Below are 14731 nucleotides of genomic sequence, written 5' to 3'. Positions count from 1 at the left end.
CAAACTCATGGGCGAGAGCTCAGGGGAGAGCAATAAATAAGATGACAGGTCTGAAAGGGCTGATTTACAAGGAATATTAAGAGTTGTAATCCTGCCTGGCCCAGCCACCCCCCAGGGAGGCAGGGTGATGACAAGGACCCAGATACATCACAAGGAGACAGGATTCACTGGAGCCAGCGCCGACATATCTCCAAGCAGGAGGGCTGGAAGCAGTTGTGCCTCCTGAGGGTCTGGGCAGCTCAGTGCAGGGACACAGCTGGATCTTGGTGGCTGCCTGGAAATGGGATCCCACAGGAATGGACCTCTGTGGTCCTCAAGGTCTGCAGTTTGTGCTCCACTGAGCACCCTCCCTCCCTACCACGTACAACCCTGCCTGGAGGGACCGCTTGCCTCTCATCCTTGGAGTGCTGCAGAGGGCACAAGGGACATGCACTTCTGTTTTGGACACCAGTGGGACATGAGATGCCACCAAGAAAGAGGGACACAGCAGGAGAAGGTGGCCAGCAAAGAGGGCTGGGACTTCAACCACCAGAGCAGAAGTAAAGAGCAAAGAGGTGCTGGAGGCAAACACTGGTGTTGGTAATAAAAGGGGCAGACCTACAGTCCTGGGGGGTGAAGGCTGGGTGGGGTCATTAACATCTGCAGAAAAACACACACTCTCAGCTCCTTTCCCAAACGTGGAGAGGTGGGGGACAAGTGCCCATCCTTGACCCCATCTTGGGAGTGCCCCACGGGGGAAGCAGCAGTGCGTCGATGGACGCAGTGCAATTCTGTACACATGAAAACTAAATGCAAGTCAAAAATCATAAACCCAGATTTGATCCTGTAGCAAGCACCATCCTGCCATTTTATGGTTGCGTTGGTATTTTTTCCTCCCAGACTGCAGCCAGATCCCTGCTCACCGAAACAAGCTGCGCAGCAGCCCCTGACCAAGAGCACCTACACCTACCGAACCTCCGAAATGGGGGAGCAGGACCCGTTTGCACCACACCAGGACCAAAGAGCAGCAACATGGACATTAAGCAAGAAAACAGCTGCAAACCTTCCGAGGGGCTGCAAAAAAATGCCCCAAAACCAGTCTCTCTAAGGAGACAAGAGGGAGGGAAATGGGAACAACGTGCAGGGAGCCAGCACAGCCCGGGCACCACTGCAGGGACGCAGGCACCTTTCTGTCACCGCACCGGCCACTGAAACTGCCCCGTGACCTGCTGCTATCGCCTCCCCGAATTTCACTTCTGCTGCTCCCCCCTCCGCCGCCAGCTGGGCATCTCTTACCAGGGGCTGCCGACACCTCTGCCACCTCGCCGACCACGATGAGGGACTCGAGGATCCTTGCGCGGAGCTCAGGGCTCGCCTCGGTGCTGTGGGTAGAAGGGGAGCATCCATGAGGGTGCCAGCAGCTCAGCCACCCCAGAGACCCCCACATGCCTGGGACAGAAGCCAGCCACCCCGATGGATCTCTTGTGGGACTGGTGCGATGCTGCATATCCCAGTCCCGTGTATGACATCATGCCTGGTCACCATGGGAAGAGGTATGATGTCAGAGCATCACAGTTGGCATGGGGGCTCCCAGTTCTAGCCTCCCCCTTCGGAGAACCCCAGGGCTGAGCCACTGGTGAGCTTTCATCCAGCAAAACCAACTTGGTTGGGGGCCAGCATGCCCGTGCCTGGCTGTGAGCACCCTTCTCTCTCCTACCCTGTCCTGTGCATGGCAGGGGCACCTCACCTGGCTGCCGCAGGGCGGAGAAGCAGCTCCCCGAAGAGCTCGCCGAGGAGCCGGGGCGAGAGGCGGCTCCTGCGGGTGCCCTGGCAGAGGCGGCAGAAGTGGCGGGCGAGCTGGCGCAGGAGCAGCGCCTGGGGCTGCGGCAGGGCCGGGGGTGCCAGCAGGGCTCTGGCTCGCTGGCCGCACTCCTCCAGGCCTGGGGTCTCTGCAGCAGAGGGGAAACAGGAGAAGAAAGGTCAGTTCGGGAGGCTGGGGCATCCACTTGCCTCTTATGGGAGCCAGGCACCTGCCAGCACACATGGCATGAGCTGTGGCAGGTCTCTACTCCCCACAGAGTCCCCAAAAAAACCTGACCTCAGCCTCTCCCCCGAAAACCATGACTGTTTCTTTGCAGCCCATCCCTTCCCACAGACAGGCTGTGGGACATGTAGCTACCCAGGGAGCACCAGGCATGCAAAGGTGATGCCCTCGGGGTCTCAGCCACCTCTCACTGGAGGCTACCAGCCCCATTTACCCACTCATACCACCCCAGATCAGATTATAGGGTGACTTTAGCACATTCCCCCTCTCAGCACAGCCAGGGAGCGAGCATTGGGGACTGAGCTGCTCACCTAGCAAGGACTGCACCTAAATACCCCTCACTGGTGCTCCAACAGAGGAGAACTGCAAGAGCCCTGCCGTGCTGCACAGCAAAGCCACAGAAAAAGCAGGGTAAAGCTAAGGTGGGGAAATAAGCACCAGCTGGAAGATCTGCTGAATTTAAAGGCTCAGCCCTCCCCTGCAGAAAAAGCAACCTGCCAGGGAAAAGGCTTTTTAGGAGAAAAAAAGCTGCACCTGGGCTGAAAGCTACAGGTGGGGCCATAGCGAGGCCCCTGCAGCCCTCCCAGCATGGTGTCTCTCCCCCCTTGAAATGCGGCAGCAGGGAGGGCTGACTGGGGGACAACTAATTCCACCGATACTTGAATTGCCCGTGTGAATAAAAGCAGGTACCTAGTGGTGTTGCACATCATGGAGGTGCTGCCAGAACCCCCATCACGGGTGCCCTGAGCAGCCCACAACCCCGTGGTGTTCCCAGCAGCATCCCCCCCGTGTCCCTGGTGCCCTCTGGCAGCCTTGGCAGGGGCTCTCTGGTAGCCTTGGCAGGGGCTCTCTGGTCTTGTGAGCTGTGAGCTCAGTGGCTTGGGACTGTGGTCCTGCCCTGGGCATGGGAAACAGCCACTCTTCAGCCATCCTCCATCCCCGCCTTGGCCCAGCCCTTTCATCTGCGGGGGACAGAGAGGTCCCCAGGGCTGTGTTGCTCTCAGCCAGCTTCAAAGCCTGGCTTGGCTGGGGGCCGACTCAGCTCCCTGTGGCTCTTTGCACCAGGGCTGAGGCTTGGCTGATGCCCAGCCAGCTCCCGGCATCTGTCCTTGGGGTTGGGGTGCACCAGAGCCGGAGGGGTGGGGGTCCAGGATGCCCTCTGAAGCAGGTCTGCAACCTGGCTGGGATGGTGATGGGGTGCTTGTGTGCCCCCATATCCAACAAGCTGCTCCCACGGGATGCTTGGCTTTGCTGCAGGCCTGCCCTACCCCAATCAGCTGCTTTTTGCACCTTTTTGTACCCAAGGGATGCCATAGGCGAAAGGTCCACAGCCAAAGGGGCAATTTAGGGAGTTTTTTTGACCTCCTTTTGCAGGTGGTCAGCTTGCCACTTTTCTAGCCCGCAGCCTGGAGAGGGGCATAAGGAGCCTGCTTGCAGGGCAGACTGCCAAAACCCAGCACCGTCTCTTGAAAGACTTGTGTTTTTATTTTTTTTTTAAAGCCCCAGAGAAATCCCCATCAGTTTTGCCTCCATTCCTGCCCCCTTCTCCTCCAGCACCCGTTGTGCCAGGAGCAGAGCCTGCTCCAGCACAGGCCGCTGGGAAAGGCACTTCCCTTTGAAGTCGCTTAACGAGGCAACCCGCCTAATTGCTTCCTAATTGCATTTTTATCCTTGGAAGGGAGGCAGCCTTTGATTTCTTCTCTCTCCAACGGGTGAGGGGAAGGCAGCATCTCTGTGCCACCAGCCCCAGGGGTATTTCTGGCTCCGTGTCTCTGCACAGGGCAGGGAGGATGGGTGTGAGTTATCCCTCGTTTTCTCCGTGTGTCCCTCCTGCCTTGCTAGAGGCCACGAAGAGCCCGTTGCCTTTTCCCACCAGGACATGGTAGGAAAAGGCCACGCTGGTCTGGCCACGGGTGATCTTTTAGTGCCTCTTAAGGCAGCCAAGAGCATGATCTGCCCAAGCGCTAATCTGGCTTAGGACGGGGAGGTGATGCACAGGGATGGAGGATACTGCAGAACCAGCAGAGAGATGAGAGCTGCTGCAAAAGGGGAAATCCTGGTTTTGAAGGCAGCAAGGGGTTCAGGTCCTATCTAACACAGTGGGCAAGGGCTTCGTGTGTGCCTGGTGATGCCTGCGGGGCCTTGGGCTGGGAGGGGCTGAGCAGCTCTGCAAGGACTCATTTGAAATGGGTTTTAGTCCAGGCTCCCTGTTGGGATGGATCGTGGACTCTGCTGACCTGGGTACGAGCCCTGCCCTGTTTATTTGGAAAAAAAAATCAAATGAAACCAAAACCTTGACGGTCTCGTACATTTGCACAGAGGCTGGAAAGCTTGCAGGGACCTAAAGGCACTTCCTAACGGCACTAAGCTGAAAAAGCAGAGAATTTTCTATGCCCATATAAAGCCAAGAGTTAACGAGATTACAGTAAAAAATTCCCAGGCAACAGAGCCAAAAGATTATAATAATGCTTTCTTCTGGGGCCAGTATCACCCAGCCTTGGCAGCCGCCCGTCCCGGCAGGCAGCACCTCCTCCTCTGGGCACTGCAGCAGGAGAGGACCATGCTGTCGTGGGGGCGAAGCTGCCTGATGGGTCTCCCCTCACTTTCCCAGAGCATCTCCCAACAGTTGCTGCACCACTCCAGCACAGGGGATGTTCTCAGAGGTCCTTCTTGGGATCTGCCCTTAGTGCAGCATCGGGCAGGGGATGGGGTCAGGAGCCACCCTGGAGATGCTGGGGAGCATTTCTAGGGGCTTCCCAAAGCTTCTCCAGCTCCACAAAGGTCTCAGGCACAGGGGGAGCCTGGCCATGCTTACCTTGAGCCATGTGGACCAAGTCGCTGTAGAGAGCTGGAGGGATCAGGGGTGACGGGAGCTCCTGGAGGTACCACTTCAGGGCCTCCGCCAGCGTCTGGGCGTCATACAGGTCCATGTCCACAGCCGAAGCGTCTGTAGGGAGAGAGCCAGCGGGAGCCCTTAGCCCATGGTACTGCCCCTCTGGCGCGGAGCTCGGAGCTCATCCATCCCTGGACGCCTTCCTCCGGACATGGGTGCCGATTTCTTTGCCCACGCCCCCATCCCCCAGGTATGGCAGCCCATGATTTCACTGCCACCCCCCCTTGCCCCCAGCAAATATTCCTGTCCTAGTTTCCGCTGGCCCTGAGTTCCAGCGTCTCTGCCTCGTGTGCACTATATATCCAGTGCACGGGGCAAGGGCTCTCGCCATCCCACCAGGGTCCTGCTGCAGGATAGCACCCATGGGATGGGCTGAGCAGTAGCCCCAGACACCTTTGGGCCATCAAGGGCCAGGCACCATGTGCCAGTGCCAGCCCTGGAGGAATTGCTTGGAAAAATGCATTCATGGAATGGGGTTATGGTCCTCAGGCAACACACATTGCTGAAGGCCCACGTCATGCCTAGTGGGCCTGAAACACTATGAGCGCGCCCCAAAAGGCAGCTGCCCCAGGGAAGGCGGTGAAGGATGCTCCAGGGATGGGACAAAGCGCCCGGGGGAGGCTGAGCCCACCCAGCCTGTGCTTGGGACAGGGGCACCACTCCAAGCAGAAATGTCCCACGGTCCAGCAGGAGCCAAAGGGTGGGACACGTCCATCAGAGCCCCGCGGCTGGGCCAGCGCGGGGACGTTGCTTCACTGGCGTCCAGGGCGAAAAGCCCTTTCAGCATCCTTTGGTATTGCCTCATGCGTTTTTCTTGGAGGTCTCTCAGCCCGGCTGGGCCAGGAGGTGGCTGCCCAGAGGGTAATGGTCCCTTTTGCAAAGATATGGAGGTTTCAAAATCTGCCTTTGAGTCAAACTGGAGCCAAATGCAACGTTTTGAAATTCTCCTTGTAGGAGAAACCTTGGGGGGGGGACGGACAGACAGAATAATAAAAAAGCCCAAGATATCTGGGATCGTTTGAAATGGTTCGTTTGTAGAGATTGAATTTCTTGCTGCTTCCAAATGAGAATATTAAAAAAAGAGCAAATTTCGCACTTTCTTAAAGATGATGTGTCAGGCCCCAAATGGCCCGGTGTGTTGTGATTCAGAAGAAGATGGTGGGCTTGCCCTGCTCTGAGCCCCTTCCCCTTCCCTCTCTGGGTCTTTACCCCCAAATGCAGCTTTACCAAAATCGGTGCCATTTTGGGAGTTGTCCCACCTCCCAGCCCAGCATTTTCCAGCAGAAAATGCCTTGAGTCTCCAACCATTTCAGCTGACCGCATGTGGCCGTGCTCCCTTCTGGCATGATAAGCCCAAAAGAGTGGAGAAAGCTGATTCCTAGGGCAAGACTTCAGAGGCACCTGGCCAGCGGAGCTGGGGCGTGGAGCAGCTCCCTAACTCCTGCAAAGGCTGGTTTTGGGCACCTTGACCTTGCTCTTGTCTCCTTGGGGCGTCCCCACCATGGGCCAGGAAGCCTGGGAGCCTGCCCGCCTCTGTCTGCTCAGGGACAAGAAGCCGTGGCGGGTCCCTTATGGATGGTGCCCGCCATTTGGCTCGGAGATCAGAGAGAAAACAGATTGACCAATGCCTGAAGCAAAGCCTTTAACCCAGCCGTTGGAGACGCTACCTCACTTTCACGAGCAAGCACCCAGCTGGCTGGGAACTGGGCCCAGGGGCATCACGGGGACGGCTGGGAGAGATGCCACCGCGCCGGGGCAGGCAGCCGTCCAGCGTGGCCAAACGCAACCCAGGGCAAAGGCGGGTGCTGCATTTCTGGCACCCCCCGATGTGACAGCATCACCCCATGGGCCACTCTGCCCTCAGCGTCCTCGAGGCGAGCAGGGCTGTGCCAGCTCTCGCCTGCTGCATCCTGGCCCTGCTCTCGTTCATGCTGGTGCTCCCATCTCCATGCTTCTGGACCTTCTCAGCTGGCCAAAAGGGTTATTTCCACTGGGGTTTGCAGGGGGATGACAGCCAGTTCCCCATTTTTGCTAGCACTTGCCCTGGAGAAGTGAGCTGGTAGGTTGCCTCGAGCTGGGCAGGGGGAGGAAAGCGAGGTCAGGGATCCTGTGAGATGCTCCAACCCCTGTTTTGGGTTGAAACCCAAAACATGTGGCTAAAACCCAGGGATGCTGCTGGGCAGGGTCTTTGGGTCTCATTGCTTGGGCTGCATTGCAGAGAGCTGCTCCCATCAGCGGGATGCACCAGGCAAACCCCAAACCCCTTCTCACCCGGGGGGAGCCCGGCTGCTCTCCCCTACCCACCGTGGAGGTTTCTGCAGGGACCTGTCACTTGCCTTAAGGATGCTGGCACGGAGTGGGGAGAGCAGCCACAAGCTGTTTCTGCGCAGGGAAGGGGCCGCTGCCGGGCGCTGGCCCCAGGCGATTAGCCCTGGGCTCCACCGTGGCCTAATTAGCTCGTTTGCATCGTTAGGCATGGGCTTGGGGGGGGGTGTTCAAAGGGAAGGCTCAGCTGGTTTCAAAGCAAGACTCAAAAACATCTTTACACCCAGAGGGAGGCGTGATGGGGAGACCAGGGGGATCCACACCCTGCTAACAGGGACTGATTGCTGATGGCACTGTTTTCCTTGGCACGTTGGCTAGAAATAGCCATTAGCCTGTTTGTCCCTGTCCTCTGTGACATGCAATGGCATCCTCCTGCCCCAGCTCCCCTCCTTTCCCTGGAGCCGCCGTGGTGAGCTGGGCTCCCTGATGGGCTGAGAGCACGAGCCGGGGGTGCTCTGAGCTGCTCCCCAGCACCAACTACACCCCAGCAGCTCGGGAAGGCTCGGCCGGCAGCTGGGGAAGGGTTAACCCTGGAGCCTTCCCAGCCAATTACTGCCGGCCTGACCCCACGGATGCTGCTCTCTCCTTATCAGAGGGAGATGATAACCAGCTATAAGAAGTTAATGATGCTGCAGGATGAGTCACAGCTCTTCCACTGCTCTCCAGATGTTCCCATCCCTTCCCCAGGGAAATGACGGAGGGATTCCATCCGCCTGCCACAAATAGCAGGAAAACACCCCAAAACCCCAACCTCAAGCCCATACCAACCCCCTCCAGCACAGAACCTGCTTGCTGACCTGCTGATGGAGCAAGCAAGCAGCCAGGGACCAGTGGAGAGCATCCCTTGCCCACGGGGGATGAAAAGCAGGAAGAAATTTGGGGCTGGAGGAGGGTTGCGCAGGATGACCACTGGCCCAGAGGGAAAAGTGATGGGTGCTCCTTACCTCCTCCCACCGGGATGCCAGACCCTGCATCCCAGTGGAGGCAGAGGGGTGCGGGGGCTTTGGGCTGAGTCAGGCTGGGCAGGAACTGCCAGGACCTCTCCCGGCAGCTGCAGCCAGCCGGGGAGGTGTGAGTAAGCCCAGAGTTTCGGTAAACGTGGAGAATGTTTAGCCAAGAGGTGGCAGGGAGGAGGTGGAGGGGGGCTTGTTTTGAACGAGAAGCTTGAGTGGGTCCCGGTAAGCGGCTGTCCCCTGCACGTGGACACAGGTGACGGCTGCGCCCACATCCCCACCCGGCACGTGGGTGATAGGGTGCAGACCCTGCCCAGCACCCACGGCCCCTCTTGCAGCAGGGTGCAGCAGGGAGTCCTACAGGCTAAGCTGGACCTTGGCCGCCAAGTGCTGCTGCAGCTTGATGCTCTTGGGTGCATGGTCCCAGTGGCAGAGGGGCACCCAAGCCACCCATACTTGGGGCTGACTTAAGTACTGACTTGGGAGTTTCCCTGCCCCTTCTGGACCTTTTAGGTTTAATCGTCAGCTGGTGCTGCAGGGATGTCCTTGTTGTCCAGTCCTGGGGGCTATACCTTTCCATCCACACAGATGCTGCCTGCACAAGGACCTGTACATCCCCAGGACCTCACCAGGCTTTTGAGGCTCCTGGGCATCCCACAGTGGGGGTTTATGGGGCAACTGTGCACCGCATTAGGGAATATTTCCCCAGCTTTGATTCAGCATCGTTGTAACATCTCTCAGCCAGTCCGCTGGTACATTGTGCTGGGGGCTTGGCAGCTGCCAGGACACCCCCTGCCCATGCACGGGAGGTCCTGGCAGCCCCAAACACCCTCCCAGCTGGGTTCCACCTTGGCATACCCCTGGCTTGCACTCAGCCAGGGCAGGGGTGCTGGCACCCCCTTTCAAGGGTGCCCAGTGAGGCTGCCTTCCCCCGCCTCGGCTTCCCGAGGGCAGTTCCCTTCCCCAGTTTGCCCAGCAGCTATGGGAGGGGATGGCAAAAGCTCACCCCCAGTTCATCCCGATGGGTCTGGCAGGGACGTCTGTGCCGCTGCCGTTTATTTACCCTTCTTTCATCGCCACCAAATTTAAGAGATGAGCTCATGTCTCTTGCCAGGCTCTGACGACGCAGGGTTTATTTCCACTGCAGGTATAAATAAAAAAGCAGTGCGGCAGGCACCAGGGCACCTCGGGTTTGGGAGTAAAGTCACTGTGGTGGGGTTAATAGCTTGGCCAGGGGAAAGCAGAGCCCTCAGGGGCCTCCAACCTCCTCTGGCATGCCAGGGATGAGGATGGGGATGCGCTCCCTCCCTGGCATCTGTGCCTCAATGATGGGGGGGGGAGGGGAGCGGTGTGAGGCCCCCCAGGCTGCTCTCCCCTCCAGCCCAGCCATTTCTGCCCAGCAGCAGCTCCCAGCAGCCCCAGCAAAGCCCTGGAGCCCACCACTGCTCGCTAATCCCCACCGAGCCCTGATCTAATTCCCGGGCACGTGAGCGTGTCTCCAGGCAGACTGCTCTGTGCCGGGGCCCGAGATCAAAGCGCGCAGGATGGCAGCGCAGGCACAGCACGCCTGGAGACACCGGCTCCAATCCGCCTCGCGCTGCCGCTGGATTCGCCCCGGCACCCCGAGGTGCAGGCAGCTCCTGCCTGGCCCTGCCAGTGGCAGAGGCTTTTCCTAGTGCTACCTGGGGAAGGCTCATGTCATTTGCGTCTGCTGATGGATCCTAGAGCTCAGATTGGGGGTATCCAAAATCTGGGAGGTTTCAGTGCTGGATGGGTTCAGCTCCATCCAAGCCATATGGGGCACCCAGGGAGCCATGGGGGGGGGGGGGGGGGGCCCTGCAGGGTCTCTGCACCCTGTCCCCCACCAGGGAGGAGGGATGAGGATTCAGACTATCCCTCACCAGTGGTGGCAAAGCGCTGATCAGCCACTCCACGCAGGACTTTGCAGCCATCCCCATGCCAAGTCTCCTCCAGCTTGGGTCCCTCAGCTCCGAAGGGCTCCAGCACCCACCAGCCCACCCACAGCTCTGCTGCCACCAGCCAGAGAAAGTCCCATGTTTCCATGTTCAGTGGCAGCCATGAGGCGAAGGCTGCCTGGCACATCTAATGGGGAGAGGGGTGCAGGCAGGACCCCGAGCAAGCATGGGGTGAGAGGACATCACCCCCGGGCACCGGAGGGGCTTGTACAGCTCATGTCCGCAGGCACCAGGGACTTTGCAGGTGATTTGCCCCATCCCCTGCACTCAAAACAGCCCCTGAGCCACACACAGGGGACAGCAGGAATGCTGGGGGCTGGAAACCCTTGGGGTCAGCATGTGGCCCCTGGCACGACGGGCATGGAGATGGCCCCAGGCCATGAAGCAGCCCCGCAGCTGGGCACTGCAGGGAGCACTGGGGGCAGCTGGGGCAAGTGCTGCACCCTGCCACTGCTGTTTAAAGCTATACTTTCTTTTTTTTCTGCCCATAACTCTTTCCCTGCAGCTGCAGCGGGGCTCCTGGCTGGCTGATCGCCTGCAAACCTTTTGCGAGTCCCCCCAGCCCCCGTGGGGCTGCAGCTTTTCGTTAAGCCCCTTTTCAGTGCCGCCACGTGACTCTGACTCCCGTGTTCAGTGATGTCGCAGGGACCTGCTCGCCTCTCGGGGCATAAGGGTCTGAATTGAGCACCGAGCATCCTAAACCAATTAATTCTCCTCTGGAGCCAGCATAAGCTGGCTGCAAGCCCAACCACCCTTCGGTCTGTGCTTCACCCACCAGCCCCAGTGGCATCTCAGCCGGGTGGCAGCAGAGGCACTCGGTTCACTGACCCCTCTTTATCGATGAGTTCTGTCTTTGCTTTCTTTTTTATTTTTTCACCTATAAATAATTTTTCTTGCATCATCCAACAGGGAAATACGAAGGCTCTAACCAGCTGTCAGGTGCCACTGTCCTGCAGGACATCACCAGTGCCAGGATGGGGACAGGCTCAGCCAGGAGCTGCGCTGTGTCCAAGTCTGCTGTGCCCAATGCTGCCACAACCCCACGAGGATGGGAAACCTTCATCCCAAAGCCTGGGTGATGTTTGGCTTGGGGTCTGTCCCATCAGGCTAGGTCCCCCACGGGTAAGGGCTCCAAAAGGGCCAGGGATGGGGAAAGGGTTCGATCAGCACAACTCAGATGGGTGCCTGCGCTGCCTGGCCCCAGGGACGCGATGCCTGTGGGCTCCCCGGGACTGCCAGGACCAATCTGACCCTCGTGGTCCCCAGAGAAACCTCCTCCTCCTCCCCCCCACTGGAAGTTTAGATGCTCTTTCAGTGTAGAAAACACTGTTTTCTCCGATACATGATGATTTGGGTTTAGAAAACCAACGCCCGAACTTTTCCATCCCTTGCTCCTTTTTCCTTGCATTCTCTAGCAGTTTTCCTGCCACCACTGCCAAACACCAGCATGATTTAGGTATTCGCAGGGAAGCTGAAACCCCCAGTGGGAACCCGGTTTTCCCCCCAGCCGAGACATGGTTCAGTTCCAGCTGCCACCAGCCCCGGCTCCGATTTCCCCCTGTTCCCCAAGATGGAGCTTGACTTTTGCAGGCGGGCTGCTGGCAGAGATGGGGTGCTGGAGGGATGGACCATCAGGAGCATGGGAGGAAGAGGAACATGACCCTTGCCTCTGCCATCTCACGCATGGGGCATGCAAACTCCCATTTTTTTTGTCAGGAATGTTTCACTCCACCAAAGGCAATGAAAGGACCTGCATGGGAGCCAAAGCAGAGATGCTCTCCTGCCCTCCCCAGCCTAGTTTGGGCTTCAGCAGGGCCCTGGGGAAGCACCACTGGGTCTCTGGTCTGCAGGGGGCTGTGGAAGGAGCAAGCTGCCAAGTCTGGGCTCTGCTGGGATGCTTGGCTGTAGCAGGAACATCATCCCCATCCTGTTTGCAGAGCATCCCTCTGGCAGGGCTGAGCATCAGCCCCTTCAGCTGAGAGCCAGCAAACGCCTGACATGTCCTACCTGCTCCAGCCAGCCTCGGGGAGCTCCAGCTTTGCCCAGCTCGGTGTTGCTGAGCTCACGGGGCAGCCCCCTGAGCTGCCAAATAAAAGAGCTTATTTAGGCCCTAGAGGAGACAGAAGGCTTGGGAGCATCAAGTCATGCAGGGCTGTTGGGGGTTTTTCAGGGCTTTCAAATGGTTTGAAAACCATGATAGCATTTCCCTGACGGACCCAGCAGCTGTTCAGAGCTCCAGCCCAGACTCTGGCAAAGCCAGCAGATTTTGCCCCTGGGCTGGGGGAGTCTCCCAAGGCCGGGCAGGATTTTGGTAGTGAAGCCCGGGGAGCCCTGTGCCTGCCGGGGATGCTGCACCGGCTGCGCAGGAAGGACAGAGGACCCGTAACTCCTGCGTGCTTGGAAAGCAAAGCATCCTTCTCACGCTGTTGTTACTGCCCCTGCCCAGCCTGGGCATCAATGCCCAGGGCAGCCGGGGCCACGGGGGTTGCTCTCCGGACGCCTTCACCTCCTCCGGAGATCAGCCGGGGGACAAGGCCGTGCGAAAGGGCAGCAGGGGCTTCTGCAAGGGGAGGCGAGCAGGGTGGTGGGGGGCACCGTGCCCCCCATCATCCCCGGGGGAGCAGAGCCCTCCTCGGGCAGCGGGGACCCCCCAGCATCTCCTCTCCTGCATCCCTTCCTTCTCCGCAGCCCGGTCCCCCGCCCGCCCGGCGGGGACTCGGCTCCCGGTGCGCGGGGGAAGCGATGAGGTCATGTTGCTTAATATAGCGATTTCATCATAGCCCTTCTCCCCAGCAACACGGCCCGCCTGCCGCCGGCTCCCGGCGCTGGCGGAGCCGCCGGCCCCCCCCGCCGAGCCGCGCCGTGCCCTGCCGCAGCCCCCGGCCGCAGCTCCCGGGACGCCGGGCCCAAGGGCGGGCGGGGGCGGCCGCGGTGCCGGGACCGGAGCCTGCGGGGCCGGACCGTGCCTGGTCCCACAGTGCCGCCCTCTGGGCACCGCGGCCGGGAGGACGGAGATGCTCGACGCAGCCCCCCCCACCCCACCCCCCCCCCGCGCCCCAGATTTGAGCGGATCCACACTGGATCCATCATGTCCCCAACGCCCCCGTGCCATCCCAGCCATGAATTTAGGAGCAGGGGTGGGGAGATGGTTTTTTCCTTCTCCTCACCCTGCTCATCCGCCCCCAGTCCTGCAAAACGCTTCCCATTCTCCTAAAAAACGAGATTTTTCTTCCCCTTTTCTTTTTCCCTGTCACACCCACAAGAGGCTTTCTCCCTGCCCTGCTTCTCATATAGAAACCCTAGAGGTTTGCAAAACAAAATATTTTTCTCCCTAAAAACAGAGCTTCTAGTGAAGCATCCCAGCCCCGCACCTGCATCCCTCTTGGCAGCATCACACAGGGGTATTGGGGGAGTGGAGGGGGGCTTGCATGCAGGCAGGGTCTTACAGAACTGTAATTAGGGCCATAACAAAGTTGGAGCCAGTAACGCATCCCTGCTGTGCCTGGGTAGCGTGGCTCGCCTGGCAGCATCACCTCCATAGCCCCCTTCCCTCCTGGGGATATGGGGAGAGACGTGGCTCTGGGACTTACCCGCCAGAAGAGCCTGCTTCAGCTCAGCATCCCCCAGCACCCCGGGAGCGGATCTGTAGGGCACCTCGTTGTCGAGACCTGGGGAGCAGCCAGGAGAGACAGGTCAGTCCCGAGCCCCACATCCTCCCCTCCAATGCGATGGAAGCGGGCAGGGACTGAGACAAGAAGCTCCCTCGCCCTGCCCATGCTGCATGGGTACCGGGGTGCGTGGGGAGAGGTTTGGCTCTAGCGATGTTCTCGGGGCATCTCCGAACGCGGGCAGAGCAGGTGGCTGCGTGTGTGCACCCACATACGCCCTGCGGACGGACGCCGCAGCTGCCCGTACCTTGTTTTTCCAGCGCCTCGATGAGCCTGGCCACGGTCGGCAACGCCTGCTCGGGGAGGGTGGGGTGCTCGGTGAGCTCTGCTTGCCCAGGGAGTCCTGTGAGGAAAAGACAGGGAGAAGGGGCTTGGAAATTCCTGCCTGCAGGGATTCCAGCCTCCTTCCTCAGCTGCCCCAGGACAGGATCAAGCTGCTGCTTTGGCACAGCAGCAACCAACACTTCAGCTTATGCATGTCCAGTTTTGGAGAACTTCTCCCTTATTTTATCCTCTTCTAGCAGTAAAAGTCACCATCGGGGGCTCAGCCACTTGTTGAGATGCAAAGACCCGCTCGGACACGTGCCCTGACCGCGGGGAGCATCCCACCCTGAGCATGGAGCTCCTTCAGGCCAAAAACCCTTCCCCACCTCTCCTCCCATGGCACCGGGGTTGCCCCCTCTCATCACCCACAGCCCTTAGCAGCACCAGGCAGGAGCTGGGGGGCCAGAACCGTACGCAGCACAGCTCCCTGCAACTCTCACCCACTTGTATTCTCTGGTGTATACGATAGGGTTGAGCACAACCCCAGGGAGGACTCAGCCACCCCCTTGACTGGCGCAGACCTCCACTGGTCCTTGAGGAGCCCTTCAGCCAAACATGGGCCAGGCTTC

At 59.4% G+C, this 14731-nt stretch overlaps 1 protein-coding gene across 1 annotated transcript in view; it reads right to left on the bottom strand.

Moving 5' to 3' along the window:
- The window catches only part of LOC309590456 (phosphatidylinositol 3-kinase regulatory subunit gamma), a gene marked incomplete at its 5' end in the record, with an annotated part of 83259 nt that overhangs the window by 64378 nt on the left and 4150 nt on the right, over positions 1–14731 (bottom strand). Inside the window, 5 exons of the mRNA XM_082311673.1 lie at positions 1276–1361; positions 1727–1928; positions 4839–4970; positions 13761–13838; positions 14086–14181. Coding sequence (XP_082167799.1) covers positions 1276–1361; positions 1727–1928; positions 4839–4970; positions 13761–13838; positions 14086–14181 — 594 coding nt within the window. The remainder of the gene's footprint in view (positions 1–1275; positions 1362–1726; positions 1929–4838; positions 4971–13760; positions 13839–14085; positions 14182–14731) is intronic.

This window comes from Platalea leucorodia, assembly GCF_965183815.1.
Source record: "Platalea leucorodia genome assembly, chromosome: 5".
NCBI lineage: Eukaryota > Metazoa > Chordata > Aves > Pelecaniformes > Threskiornithidae > Platalea > Platalea leucorodia.
Note: the sequence above shows the minus strand (reverse complement) of the source record. Positions and strands in the feature narration are given on the sequence as shown.